Below are 15,584 nucleotides of genomic sequence, written 5' to 3'. Positions count from 1 at the left end.
ATTAAGAGACAGCAACTGTCTTAAGAGGTTTAGCCCAAATCACGGACAATGAAAATAAAATTAAAACAACAACAGGTTATCACAAAGTTAGAGTGCCAACTGATTACTGCATGTATTTATTAACATTTCAGTGAAAAAATTTATGGTGAAGGGGTGTTTTTTTTTTTTTTTACCATTTTCTGTAGAAAGGAGACTGACTGAGAATCATCATCAAAATATAGGTGCATCACCAACTCAGAATACAACACAAAATAACTAATAACATATAATAGTAATAATATTTGGTTGGTCATGCATACCTGTTTGTCATTATTCCTAGCCACAATGTGCAGCAGAAATTTTTTTTTGACATGTATTAGTAATACATACAGCTCACAGTACAAAACAAAAATATGATCACTTGGCACTTTTATAACAGATTAAGGTGCTAAATTATCACATGTGGACTGTCAGTGTTTTGATCTCTTAGCATTTCAGTCTGTTAGAACTTTGACTTTTGGCTATGTCTTCCTCCTTTTAGAAGTATAAAAATCACATAGCCAACAGAAAGAATAAAACAGTTCATATCTCTATGGATAAATCATATCCATATAATATCTGGAAATAATATCTAGATCCCAAAACACAAAAATTCTTGGTAATATGAGAGAGAGAGAGAGAGAGAGAGAATCATATATCATCAAGAATTACTGAGAAAAATTAATAAACTATTACCTGAAAGGTAATTCCATCCAACACAACATCTCTAATCATGATCAAAGCATTCATTACTCTGATCACGTCTTTCAAACCACAGAGACATCAGTATACATAAAAAATCTGAAGAATGTGTGAAAGTTAGCCATAGTCCTCCAGGCAAGCAATGTCAGAATGGTTCAGTCCTCTGAATGCCTTACTGGAACTAAACTTAAGGTCAGATACATTATGTTGTACATATCAGAAAAGGGAACTGGTAAGGAAAAATAATAGAATATATATTCTGAAGTGCATATTCAAAGAGGTTTTAAATCTGTCTCCTGAGGAGAGGGGTGGAGAGTCTTCCTCCACCCAAAATATAAGAGAATGTAGGTCCACCTTTATTGGTGATGACATTGGCAATCTTTTTGAAATGAATTAGAGGTGTGCATTCTCAGATATTGTCGGCATTATGGGATGGACCTGGTCCACAATAAAGTTCAGGCACCCTCTCCAGAATGAGAAGACTCATGGTACCATGAAAACAACCCCACACACGAACATTACCATCAGTGGCTGGCAGAAAGAGAGCATGGCAATTAGAATCCATTGCTTCATACAGCTTCTTCCACATCATCGTTGTCATGAGTCTAAGTGCTAAACAATGTGAACTAAAGCTCAACTCATCACATGTTTTTAATGCTTCATCAACCCTTGCAAAAGAAAAAAAAAAACCTAAACTATTTAGCAGAAACCAGCTATTTCAGGTATAAGCAGTAATTGATTGATTTGGTTTTTAATGGGGCATCGGTAGCTAAGATCATAATGCACCAAGTCAAACAGGTATAAGCAAGGCATATAAACAAATAGTTAGACTCCAAATGGGAAACAAAATTTCAGCCACTATTTCAAAAACATACCTCTCTGCAGTTGCAAATGCAGTTCAAAACCCTTAAATTGTTCATTTGGTTTGCAAAATGGCATTATTAGTCTCCCTCTGAAAAACCATAAACAGCCTCTTTAATAAATTTAAGTTTTTATCAATAGTTAAAGTATACTTTAAAGACCAAAACAAAACAAAAGTATCACTATACACACCATAAATTTTTACATTTCATTCGCAAAACCCATTAGCATGAAAAAAGTAGTGTTGTACAACAAGTACATATTAAATATAGTTCTGAAGAAAATTACTCAGACACTGAATTAAACTGAATTGCAATATCTAAATAGTGCCTCTAAAAACAATCATATCCAGAAAATTTAATAACACTCGGGAAGTGAAAAAATTTACAGAAGCCCAGAACAGTCTCTCCCACACTTTACAGAACCCCCCCCCCCTTTTTTTCAAAATATTATTTCAATCCCATATCACAGCCAATTTGCGAGGAGGAAAAACCAGGTATTCTAAGAGGATTTAAATTCATGTAGTTTTTCATCCTATGATCAAATACAGGATATTTTCAGTAATTATAGATTCTACTAGCTTTAGAAATGAAAGATATAAATAACATCATATAAAAAATATCATGCCAAGGAAATTATGATGCCATTTACACCAGGTGCACTCTGTCTACATTTCAAATGAAAACAACTTCAGGCACAAAAGCCTATTACTACAAAGTTAGCTTAAAGGGCAAATCATCACAGATGGAATTACCATAACATGAAAAACACACCACAAAACAAATAATGCTGAAGTTTTAATATTATGTAATCTGCCCTACATTTAAGATACTTTGAATTACCTGGTATAGGCAATAGAATCCCCAGTTAATTGCTAACTGTTAGATTACTGATGGAATTTTCAAAGATCCAGAATTTGAAACATGTTACTTGCAACCAGAGAATCAGATAATGATGTCTATTCAAGGTCATTCCTGACACCTCTTCAGTAATGAAATTATTCCTGTCTAAGGTTTAGCTTGTGGTCAAAATGAAAATGACTCAAAGGTTCCTCATTACAGTTCTTTACTTTGAGCTAATGAAATAAACGGTATTCTAAATAAATAATGGTCCCCCAACAAAAATAAATGGAACATATACTAAACTGAAACCCATTCCTCCTGGAGATGAATGGGTGTCAGTTTAGCATATCTTCAGCTTCTTTCTTCTACTTCATCTTAATTAATTCATTAAACCAAATAGAACTGGAGATGAGTTTTATTTAAATAAAAAGTGTTGACTGTTTGAGATATATAAGTGAAGTCACAAAACTTATGCAATTAGCCAAAAAATTCCACATAATAACAAGAAATGAAATACTTACTAAATACCACTGATCAGGATATAATGGATCAGGAACATGCCTGTGGAAGACTGATATTGGTGGTTCACTATATTTGTCTCTTTTAAACCTCCGCTTAACATGCTGCTGTTCAACCCAAAGTACCTTTTGAGAAATATGAAAATAACTTCCATTTATACATTGCAAGATTATGTAAACAATGCAACCAATTAAAATCTTTAATTGTTTACATAAAATAACACAGTTATTAATATTTAGAAATAATAATTATTAATATTAATTCACAAATGTCACTATACAAGGTTTGCAGCTAATGCTATTCAGGGTTTGGAATCTTGTAATTGCTTACTGTAACATTCCAATAAACTAATAATTTTCACATGGAAAGATAACTATATTTTATTTATTTATTAGAATATTTATCATGTAATACCCACATCACACAAAGTGCATTATTTCAAGATTGTACTGTATATACTATCAAGGATCATCACAAAGTCCATGAGCACTTTAAAAATTTAATAACTCAAGTTGTAGGCATCACATAAAAAAATCTGAAAATAACATTTAAAAGCTAATTTATTATAGTTTTCAGGACAATTAATGTACATAATGCTTGGATTAAAAAAAATATATATATATATTTCATGATACATTGGCTCATTCTCTCTTCCAACTTATTGAATATAATTTAAAAAAAATAAATTCTGTTTATACTCCAAGGCGACCAAATGGACAGAGGAGTTCACAAGATAGAACACAAGAAACAGCACCATATTTAGCAGTCACGAGCTTGAATCCCGGTCACTCAAGGCATGTGTACTTATGCACCTGCACGCCTGGCTCGGCTACGGTGGCCGCTTACACTTAATCCTGGTTTTACAAAGTAGTGGCATATCATTCTATAGTGTGCAGGCAGTGTAGCTGTATCCTAAAACAAAAGGAAAACTAAAAAATGAGAAAATTACATTAAAAAAATAATAATAAATTACTCTCACCAGGGCCCAAGCTAGCTTGTGATGAAATTACACTGCTCCAAAGAATATAGTTTTGACATGTAAATTACACTTTTTACTTATCCTCATAAATATAAGTCCAAGATGAGAGGTGGCCAAGAAATTGGTCCATCTCTGCCCACACACACTTGCAAGAAAACATCATTTATCTTGATTTTTTAAAACCAAGTATATAAAATTAATTAATAAATATATTTTTAAATGTCATTTATGAAATGTTTCTACAATATCAACAATCTGGATTATTACATTTTTAAAGTGCATATGGACTTTATGAAGACCATACAAAACTTGCACTGTATCTTACCTGTGGATCTTGCTTTAGTAGGGTATGATGATGATGACTGTAATCTAATGATCGCTTTTGTACATGTTGATGTTCAAATAAGTAGTAGCTTTTTAAATTGCCTATCTAAAAGAAAAAATAATAATGAAAAACATAACAGTTGCATACAAAACTAAATAATACTTCAACAAATAACAAAACACTGAAAAATTTAACTACTTAAAATGCCTAACTAAAATACAAATGAATTATGACTAGAAAACATTCACCTACACAAAATACTTGGTAAGAAGTTGATCATCAAAATTATACAATACTGTATATTACAACCCTAGCCTGAGGTTCGTAATCAATATATTATATACAAATTAAAATGATTTATATGCGATGTGTAAAATATTTCCAGGGAAAGACAGACTATTGTAATTTAATTGCTATCTAAATGCACTTTGGCTGACATTCTCAACCTCTGACAATCTATTTACAATTAAAATAAAACTGAATTTTTTCTTCAAAAAACAATACTTAGAATGGAAAACCCACTCGCAACTCCTAACTCAAATATTCATAAAACACCAAGATGAACTATTTTTGCTTTCCCCACCTTCTCTAAAAAATGGCTAAAATAATTAATTAGAGAGAGAGATTCCATTCAGAGGCATAACTACAAATTCCTCCCCATCACCCACAGAATTCCCAGTGTATTCCTCTGGTGCCCCTAGCCACCATGGGTTTGGTTTAACATCATCGCCCACAGCATCCATGCAAAAATATGTGGCTGAGTAAAATATGATGTGCATACAAATAAACCTATATCCATCAACTAAATACATAACAGACAACGTATGGATCTGTAAAATGCCCACATTTTTCTTATTAATTTACAGATATTTCCCATGAATTTCCCCCTTTACTGTGCCCCTTCTTGCTAAAGAGTTATTTTGGCTGTTTCAGCAGAAAATATAAATACTAGTCTAGCATGACTAACCGCTATCAGTTTCCTGACAAATATAGGATGGTTAAATTCGCTAGTGAGACTCTTATCTGACCCAGTTGCTTCCACAGTTACAAATTCCCCTTGCCATTATTTTTCTTAACTCAAGATAACGGTCGCTACACGCAGAAGTAAGTTCACAAGTCCAGGAAAATATGAACTTTCGCTCTCTGACAAACACTGTTCAGCTTGTCCGATGTCAACCGCGTGAGTAAAGTGTCCCACCCTTGACCAAGCTCCGAGGAGGAGGAGGAGGTGAAAGTTCACGCGATAAGGAGGATATACCCGGTGGACAACAGAGCGGAAAAAAAAGACTAGAGTGGTTTTGTGGTGGTTTTGGTAGAAGCAGTCGGTTAGTTAGTCTGTATGAGAGAGAGTGAGAAAATACAGTAAGTTTTTGGAAACGGGAAATAAGTTACAGAATGACTGTACAGAGAGAAGCTTGAAGAACAGCGCAAGAAGATACAGAATGAGCGAGCGAAGATAGCAGAACCTGAAGGAAGACTGTGAAAGCACGGAATCCCCTTGCCGAGTTCCGCCCCTGTAGAATGAGTCATCCTTATTTAGGTAAGTTATCCCAACAGCTATACATAAACCTTACTCCTCAGTAATATAATTAATTATGTTAGCATTGATAAATTGTAGAATACCCAAATTGCTGCTATCTTAAATAGCTTACTACATAGTATTTCAGTCTATCATAATTTACTATTGGTAACATGATGTATCACAGGATAAAACCTATCTTATGTGTGCTATCCTAAATAGCGCGACATTTTAGTAATAACTCCCATTACTTCTTTTGACACTGAATGTAACCAGTATGATTTATTACGTTGGTATTGTTAAGTATAGAATATGCTAATGCTGCTATCTTAAATAGCGCATCATTTAGATTGTCGTCTATCACAATTAAAGATAGATAAAATAGTGTACAATAAGTTAAAACACATCTTATGCGCGATAGTTTAGTATTGACACCCATCACGTTTGTATAACTATTATGTCACATGTCAGTTCTTGCCTGAGATGAAGTGTCCACACGAAGAACACCTATGTGAAGAGCCCATTAATTTCCAAAACATCAATAATGCTAAGAACTCTTATCCCATAAAATCAGCTTGTATTTTTGTAACCAAATGATTTAGGATTTGCTTGTCACTGCCACTAGGGTGGTAGGTTTTATACATGTATCAATTCTATAGTGGAGTATATTAAACTATGTTTTGTTTTAAACATATGCCTCAGGCCTATCCTCCATTCACACGAATGAGTAAGTAAAGAATTATATATAGAACTTTTTATTGCGGTGCTCAAAATTCCTGACTAAAACTGGATAGGGTTTGAGTATTAACACAGTGCCCTGGTCGATGCTGCGGTTCAATTCCCCTCAAAAGGGTGGATATTGAGGGCTGAGACCATTGTCCTAATATAAAAAACCACTAGACAGTCACATGAGTATACTGGGGTTATGACAGAACAAATGATCAAGGAAGGAAAACGTCCCGCTATACAGATGTGTTGTCCAGAGAAGTCCGAACGATAATAATAGTAAGTAAGCAAGAAAGATAAACACCCCAGTATAACAGATCACACAAATGTGATCCATACAGGTTAAACTGGATGTCTAAGTTACATTTAGTGATTATTGTATTAATATATTTTTTGGACCATAAAACTTTTTCCTGAAAATGGAAGTGTGTCAACAAATCTTTGACAATGAAAATTAGTGCAGGTGCAGAGATGCTCTATTTGGAAGAACTGGCCTCTGGTGGAGTGGAAAGTATTCTCTGAAAAGACGAGTCTCATTATACATTGTTTTCCTCAAAAAGATGAACTTGAATACGGCATTAACCTACAGAACATTTTGAAAGGCAATGCAGTCGTAGAGTTGTGAAATGAAATTCTGCAGTGGCAGTATAATTGTTTGGACTTTATTTTCATAGTTGTGTTGGACTGATGATACCTTGTAGAAGGGGTGTTATTGCATATATGAAGTGTACCTAGAAAGTTCCAGGAAAGCCCAGGATATGGAATTGCTGTTGCAAGCAAAGAAATTTGAATTGGCAGCTTGATCATTGGTTGCAACAACATTAAATGAAAGTGGTTTTTGTTTCAACGTTGATGGAAACAAAAATCTCTGAACAATTTATGGAAAAGCAAGTGAACCTAAAATTTTTGGCTAAATTGGGGGAGGGGGGAAACCTTCCACTAAGAGTACCAAATTTTTACAATGAACTATAGGCAGCCTTTATTCCTGAAGGGGCAGCTTTTGATAACTGATTCTCGATCTGGTTGACCATCCAAGGGCAGTGAAATGAAAGAAAATGTTCAAGAAGTTCAGGTCCGAGAAGAACAACTGGGAACAGATGAAGAGTGCTCATCAGTTCTTAACCAGCCTTGAAATGAAGGTCTATGTGGAGATGGTGGCAAAACAAAAAAAAAAAAAAAAAACCACCACAAAAAGGACAACAACCGACAATTAAGGTGCAACAGGATTTACACTGCCCTTTTAGACAAAATTTAGACAGAAGTAACTTTCTGGATGGCATCATCACAGGTGATGAAACATGGATATTTCAGTATGATTCCAAGACAAAAAGGAAGAGGAAACAGTGGAAGACAATGAATAATATTTTATTGCTATCATTATTTTCTTATTTATTTTACACACAGTATTTGGCCAAATTACTGTACCCAATTACAGTGTAATGAACATGCCCCAAGGCAGGGTAGGGAAGTTGGTTAACCTAGGAGTATTTACATTTTAGGCCATTGGAAATAGTAATAATTTATATCAACAAAAAAAAAAAAAGTTCAAAGAGCAGGGACTTATATGCAGAGAATATTTTTGTTGTCCTACCTCTTTGGACACAAAAATATCCAGTGTATCAGCTACAATATGGAGCCTATATGATAGAGATGGAAAAAAAAATAACAATAACTGCTAGATTTCTATAAAGTCCGATTTCAGTGAAATCGGGGTAGGCTCGACAAATTGTTTTAACAGTGCCAAATTTTCGTGAAAATCCAACCACTACTAATTGAGTGGTTGGATTTTCCAACCACTACTATTACATGCGGACGGACGAGAAAAGAAATTATATCTGCCGGATTACTATTGGTCTGATTTTATAAAATTCAGGATGACTGTAGAAATCTTTATAAAAGAACCAAATAAAAAAATTTTATGAAAATCCCTCCAATATGAGTCCAATTATAACACGCGAGCGGGCGGTAAGCCATGATGAAGATAATAATCGCTTTCCGCATTTATATGCTAACACAATTGAAAAATCGGGAAATTCAAGAAAATGCGCATCGTTTTCTTTGATAAAAATGGTATCGACTTCTTAATTTATTCTTCAAGAATAAAGTGTCAACCAAACATTTCATCTTCAAATTCTGAAGCGTGCGAGGCAAATGGTATTGCACAAAACACGAGAACGTTAGTCGGACGAGCGCATGCGTCATTACGACAAACGTCTGCTTACACCGAGAAATAAAGGATCCTTCGGGGAACATCCAATATTTTGGAGACACTGTGTAGCCAGTGCTCTTTTGTTATACAAAATTCAAAAGATTGATTTTTGCACGACAGAACACCATTATGCTTTAATTTTTCTGTAAAAACTTGAAAAATTTTCCTAATAATTACTCTTCACATTGAATAAACCTCCAATACATATCTCCCTCCCCGCAATAAATCAAGAAGATAAGATAAAAACTGCGAATTTTACATTTAAGGTATTTGTGAAGTACCTCTGTTGAACAAGCCAGCACCACGCAAATAAAACAACCACTTACTGCATAAAAACAACAAAGGAATTTCACATTACACTTTTACTATGGTGCTAAAACGTAAACATTTCTCAGAAATGCGAGCCAAATCACATTTTATATATTTATTTATTTTTTTTTTTTTATCAGTTAGTACAGCATACGATTCATGGGCGTCGCCAGAACTGTTTTCTGTGGGCGAGGCAAACAAACGTGAAGACTGTCCGTTTGACGGTCTAGAAAAGTAACGTAAAAACCATTCGATGGAATGAAGTATCAGACACAGAGCAATCGAAAAACAAAATTAATGGCATTCATTGCTCTCAAAGTTTAAATTGAGGAGGGGCAGATGTCAAGTTCTTGTACATAAGAAAACAAGCGGGTTGTGAAGACGGGCCACAAAGAGGGAAAGAAAACATGTGTGAAGTATCAGGAAAAGAAATGCGCTCCAGCATCATAAAATTAGAGCTAGCTAACTTCAAGAAAGAAAACAAGACAGTAGGCGGTGAGGATAAAACAAAAACTGAAAATGTAAGACACTCTGTAGTAGGTTCAAAGTAAAGCAATGACTCCTAGCATTGAATGACATAACACAGATGGTTCGACTTCTTTAGGGTACTGTATTCGAAAATCCAACAAATAAATAAAAACATCAAGAGCGGAAGCTTGTAATCTAAAAAAGATTTTTTTATTATTATTATTCTTTTCTTTCAAAGTGGGTTGTAGTTTGTTGCAACCTGAATAGCTTCATACACATTCGATTTGATAGCAGTCACATTAGAACACGATGAAGGGATCGAAAACAATTGTCGCTCTCCTACCTCTTTGGGAATGTTATATGAAGCACAGTGTAGTAGAAACCAGGTCAATCAGTATCACTAAATCATCGATGTTAACCAGTATGGCCTACTCATAAAAAACAAAATTTAAGAATCTGGTATTCTGTAAAACTATTCGGATGGTGAACGCTTCTCTTGATTTGATTGAGAACTAAATCGGATCTCCTGTTCGTGAGTAACCGAGCAGTTATATTTTTGATTCATTTTTACTTGATATTCCACTACTGTTGTGTACTAGGCAGTCAAATCTAAATGCGCAGATTGCTGCTTGAGCTTAAAGTTTGTATATGTATCAGATCGGAAGACGCCCAATTAAGGACAAGGTGTTTGTTTTAATTGCGGTCTCCAAGATTCCCCCTATATACCGTCCGAATTAAGGACAGCCCTAAAGTTCGGGAGAAGTGTGGAGGCCAAATTAAGAACAGGACCCGTTGCGTTGCATCCGCTGCGTCTTCCCTTAGCCCCGCTGGTAGTGTTCCAAGGCTACACAAGAAGGGTGTCGAAGATGTGAATATGTACACCCAAGCTGTGGGCGAGCAACGCGTATCTAAATTTTAAAACTAGTAAAACTGATTGTCTAAATTGGTCAACCTCAATTACTTCATATAATCGACGTACCACTTTATGCGGAATGAAAATGTTTAAAGAGAAAACTGAATACAATAAGGCTAGATAGACGAATCCACAATAACACTTAAATTTGTGAACAGCAAGTTTATTCTGTTTTTTAATTACCGTAGATTGATCTCTCCTAATCCACATGCACTTTCAGTGATTTTACAATATCGCATACTCTCTTCCGAGCCCTACTCAGTTATTTTGTGGATTCTACTCCAAAATAAGCGTTCCCATAGTCTCTAAAATAGCAATACGCGTTAGTCTTCATGATACAAAAATTTCACGGTACCCAACAATTACTGTCACAGAGAGCAACAAGAAAAACACTGGCCATTCCGCTTTTGTTTCTTCTTCTTTTTTTTCTTTTTTTTTTTTACCCCCTCATTCATTTGGTTATCTCGATAATAAATCGGTAATTGGCTCGTAAGGTTCATCTTAGTAAATGAGAACTGCATTCGTCATTCTTTAATATTGGTAGTGGCAACTGATGCAAGAAAGCAAACGTATAACAGCACCAGCAAAAAAAAAAAAAAAAAACATCTATAATTCTTCCTTGAACGTTCAGACTACTGACTTCCGCAACAGAGAAATCTATACCAACAATCAACTACCAGCTGGTTAAGGCAAATTTAAGCACTATCCTGCAACCACCCATCCTCAATTTAAATTTATTCCGCTCATTTGTGCAGTCTCAGCATCATCAGCATTAAGTTTACTCAATCCATTCAAAGCCTTAAATACCTCAGATCTCCTCGCAGGTGCCTAGTTCCAGACGCTACAAACTGCAGAATTTAAATGTTTATTGGTAAGAGCACCCTTTACGTTGCCGTCCTTTCCATCTATTCCAACAGATCCGCAACCTTCCTTATACAACGGAATAATCAGCTTCTAATCCCTGCTAGCGAAAAATTCCTGTATATCGTTGACAAAAGCCAGAGCTGTCTTGGAAGCCTGTCTGCACAGAAAACTTCACATCTGACTGCATAGTTATTCCCCCTCCCCGGTATTTTTCATTTCCCACTACCCTGAGCACATTCATTTCCTACCACACACCTAGTATGTTACTCTGGGATTACTGCTACAACATATGCAGTAACTTACATTTGTCAATTTTAAGCTTCAATTGCCACTTCAACTCATCTGCATAATTTTTCTACACTTGTTGCAGTTTCATACCTTGACGGCCTCCGTAGCCGAGTGGTCAGGAGCGGGAATACAGTAGCATACGCTCTTTGAGACGGCCGGGGTTCAAGCCACTGACTGCTAAATACGGTCAATCTGCCAACCAGCACTAGCCTAGCATGACAGATCATGGTCCATTTCCCTCACCGTGAATCGTTGAGAAAGCTTCCATCCTGCAGTGGGTTGATAACGGCTGAAGTACACGGTTTTTTTTTTTTTTACCTTGATATGTACAAGTACATGATAAACATTACTATATAATATCGGTGTAGATATACCATATCTACTCATCCTTCACAACGATTTGCCCGTGTATTTCACTACCTACAATAAGTAATGCTTCACTTGCAATACCAGGGTACCTGCCCACCCACCGATGAAAAGCCAACTAGCTTTGAAACGGTGCCGTCTGGGCAGTGACCGCACCGAGAATAAGTAACAATAGTCTTCTCTGTTAGGGAAGCGTTACTTATTCGAGGTAGTGCAATACTTGGCAACTCGTTGTGAAGGATGAGCAAAATATGAGATACAGATGAAAATGATGCTTTTCACACTGCTATCATAGTTTTAATTTAAGAGTTGTCTATGGTGGATCTACATCGATATTATATAGATATAGAATCTTAAACTCTTAAAATATTATACCTAGTTGCATTTAGTTTTATTTAAATAATAAACATTACGAAAATTTGTCCCTGTTTTAAGTGGAATTTTCTGGAACCAATTATCCTCAGGTAACGAGCATCCCCTGTATAATCAATAAATATAGAAACAATGGGCCCACTGAACCCTGTAGACTCCACTGACAACATTAGTCCATGTGTTTTCAATAAGTAATTGGCGCTGACGCTGCGTCGGCAGTTAGAATGTTAACTGTGCATCGCATACCGATGCAGTTTTTTGTTTTTTTTTTTATAAGAACCCCAAGCACAAGAGATAGAACCTCTAGTACCGTGCATGGGTTGAAGGTTTAGATAATGAAACAGGATACTTGTTAACATTAGACTTGAATTTCTGCAGATTAATTTTTTCAGGAAATACGTATGAAGGAAGGTTGTTCTAGAAAACGGAAGTTCAATGAATAAATGAGGAAGTTGGTTCTGTGAGTTAGTTGGACAGCAAAAGGACTGGTTGCGGAACGGGTTTGGAGGAGAGAGCGGGGATTCAAGAAGACAATTCAGAAGAACAGTGCCAATAGAAGTATCTATAGAAAAGGCATGCAGCAGAAACAATGTCCTTGAGACAGGGTATTCAGCAGTAAGTAAAGGAGGAGACATGCTGTATTTCTTGGATACAGTGCACACACGGCAAGAATGTACTCAGGTCCTTGACAACGTGGCCTCGACAATTCCCCCCCCCCCCACATATACACTAATCAGACTCCCTGCAATCGCTATCTGTCAGAGTAGAGGCAGCAAGGTTATACATTAGCTTATCCGGAAGCCACCTAGAAAGTTACCAATAGGTTCCGTCCGGAGGACTATCTAGCGACCGACCTGCGAACACCGTTTTAGAGCTGTACCCTCGAAATTCAAGTTTGGATCTCGCTAGGATGTCCATCCTAACTTCATAACTCAATCTTACTGCATCATGGAAGAGATGGGGAGGATTTACCAGAGCTTTGCTCTGGAGATTAAACATTGTTTATTGGAGACTTGAAGTGTTGGAACCAAAGTGGTGATAGTGCACCGTTTTTTATTATTATTATTATTATCCGTTTATTTCCATAAGGAAACCACCCCGGGACGGCAAAGTGCCAGGAGGGTGCTAAGTACATATCAGGGTGCGAGATACTACGTGCAGTGGGTTACATATACTGAACACGTAGTCTCGTCCCGAAATATTATATACACATTTTATGTTTAATATATACAGTATTTACACATTGATGATTCTGTACATACATTATACAACTGATATATTTACAATTCACTAATAATTCCATCTATAAATTACATATTAACATAACTGTTACAGAAGGTATATTTTTACAGTCAACAAATTATTATTGTTCTTAAAGCAGAAAGTTTCTCTTTTACTCTAAATTCTTTGGTACTTTGCAGCCGATTCATATTTTGGTAAGTCTATACGAATCCTGGAAGATCTCTTTCCGGTATGTTGCATCCTCACAGTTTTTCGGCATCTATGTGTAGTGAGTTAAATATTTTCGATGCATTTGATGGGAAGAATCTTTGCAGGCTACTAAGATTGTTCAGGACTGAACGCAGTGGATTATTTACTTCTCCGCAACGTCTAGCAGTGGCACGCGGTTTGACTAGAATATTATCCAGAACTGGAGCATCCACTCTGCCTGTGAGCATTTGTGCGAGATGAGATTCATCTACCACCTAGTGTTGCCTGGTAACACAGAGGGTCCGCATTCCTCCGTTTGGTGTGGGCGCCACACCTCGAACCCTGCTTACGTTGGTTCGCACCTGGGTGGTCGCCTCCAGTACACTAGGTTTTTTTAGGACTTGCACAGAGCCGGACCAAGGTATTTTCGCGACCCGGGCAGAAAGGTTTTTCGGCGCTTGCACATGGGGTTTATTCCGAGGTTACTAACAGTCCCACCAGTTGCGAATAATAATCGGCTGAAAACAATAAATGCTGCAACAGACGTCGCTAACAATTAATCGGAAGAAACTTAATACAATGACACAAAACTTCGGTGCGTTATAATTAGTAACGGAAGGAGGAGAGATATTATTATTTTCTAATTTAAAATAAGAGTAGTTTTACTATAAAATAAATAGAAAATATTTTTAAACAGACATGCAAATAACATTCTAAAAATTATTATTGAACTATTTAACTATCTTAAATCCGGTATAACGGCTACGTTTAATCGGCGCCTTTGGCAGGCGCCACATTGACCATATCCCAGTTACGGCTTTGGTTGCGCAGTGCGAGATGCGCACTCGATTTCATCCATGGGGTATATTTTATTTCCTCCCCTCTTCTCTAAAAAAATACAACTGAAGTCTACAGAACTATTTTCGAATATAAAGATTATAATTTCTCCATTAAAGGTTTTATCAATTTTATGCCCATTATGTACGACAGTTTCTTTAACGCTAGACAGACCTAAACGAGAAAACTACCAAACGAGAATAAAATTTAAATTCAATTACGAGCCACACTGAAAATGATCGTTTGTTTTTTATTATATAATATGAATAAATTATTAAATTTTCAACAGTATGCATACGCTTATTATTATTATAAACTTTTTCTCCTTTTTATGGGATTTTTTCCGCCCCCTGATGGGTACTGGTAACAAGTGAATAGGGTGGTTGGTTTTCTGGTTACTAATATTATTATTATTACTGTTGGTCAAGGAATTCGATAATTATTATTATTTAGCATTAGCAGAGCATATGATGCAAGAAAGCAAACTTATATAGCATCAACAAAAAAAAAAAAAAAAAAAAAAAATCCCTTCCCATTTCACCCCAAATGTTTGTCTAGTTCTGCCTTGAACTTATTTAAGTTGCTGACCTCCAACTATAACGGATGGAAGTTTATTCCAGCTATCAACCACCCGCTGGCTAAAGGCGAATTTACATTTATTCTACAATTGCCTTGCCTCAATTTGAATTTATACCCTCTCAGGTGAGTAATCTAAGCAAGAATCCCATTAGCATTGAGCTTGCTCAATCCATTCAAGGCCTTATACATCTCAATTGGATCACCTCGAAGATGCCTAGTCTCCAGAAGCTACAATTTGCAGAACTTAAGCCTTTCTTGGTAACACCAACCCTTTGTTCCACTCACCAATCTCGTTGCCCTTCTCTGTACTCGTACCAGCAGCAGCTCTACATCTTTCCTAAAATGAAGCCTCAGACCTGTATACGGCACCCAAGGTGTGGCCTGACCATTACCTTAAAGAAGGGGGCAATTTATTTGAAGTTCCCTGTGAATCTTTGAATTAAATGACCAAAATAGG

At 36.1% G+C, this 15,584-nt stretch overlaps 1 protein-coding gene across 1 annotated transcript in view; it reads right to left on the bottom strand.

The window, feature by feature from the left end:
- Window positions 1–15,584, bottom strand: part of Fur2 (furin-like protease 2) — a 319,466-nt gene that overhangs the window by 200,948 nt on the left and 102,934 nt on the right. The window contains exons 2-3 of the mRNA XM_090382727.1: window positions 4,247–4,351; window positions 2,945–3,067 (exon numbers count right to left, since the gene is read on the bottom strand). Coding sequence (XP_090238853.1) covers window positions 2,945–3,067; window positions 4,247–4,351 — 228 coding nt within the window. The remainder of the gene's footprint in view (window positions 1–2,944; window positions 3,068–4,246; window positions 4,352–15,584) is intronic.

The sequence above is a fragment of the Mastigoproctus giganteus genome, chromosome 1, assembly GCF_048544385.1.
Source record: "Mastigoproctus giganteus isolate SK-2022 chromosome 1, ASM4854438v1, whole genome shotgun sequence".
Lineage (NCBI taxonomy): Eukaryota > Metazoa > Arthropoda > Arachnida > Uropygi > Thelyphonidae > Mastigoproctus > Mastigoproctus giganteus.
Note: the sequence above shows the minus strand (reverse complement) of the source record. Positions and strands in the feature narration are given on the sequence as shown.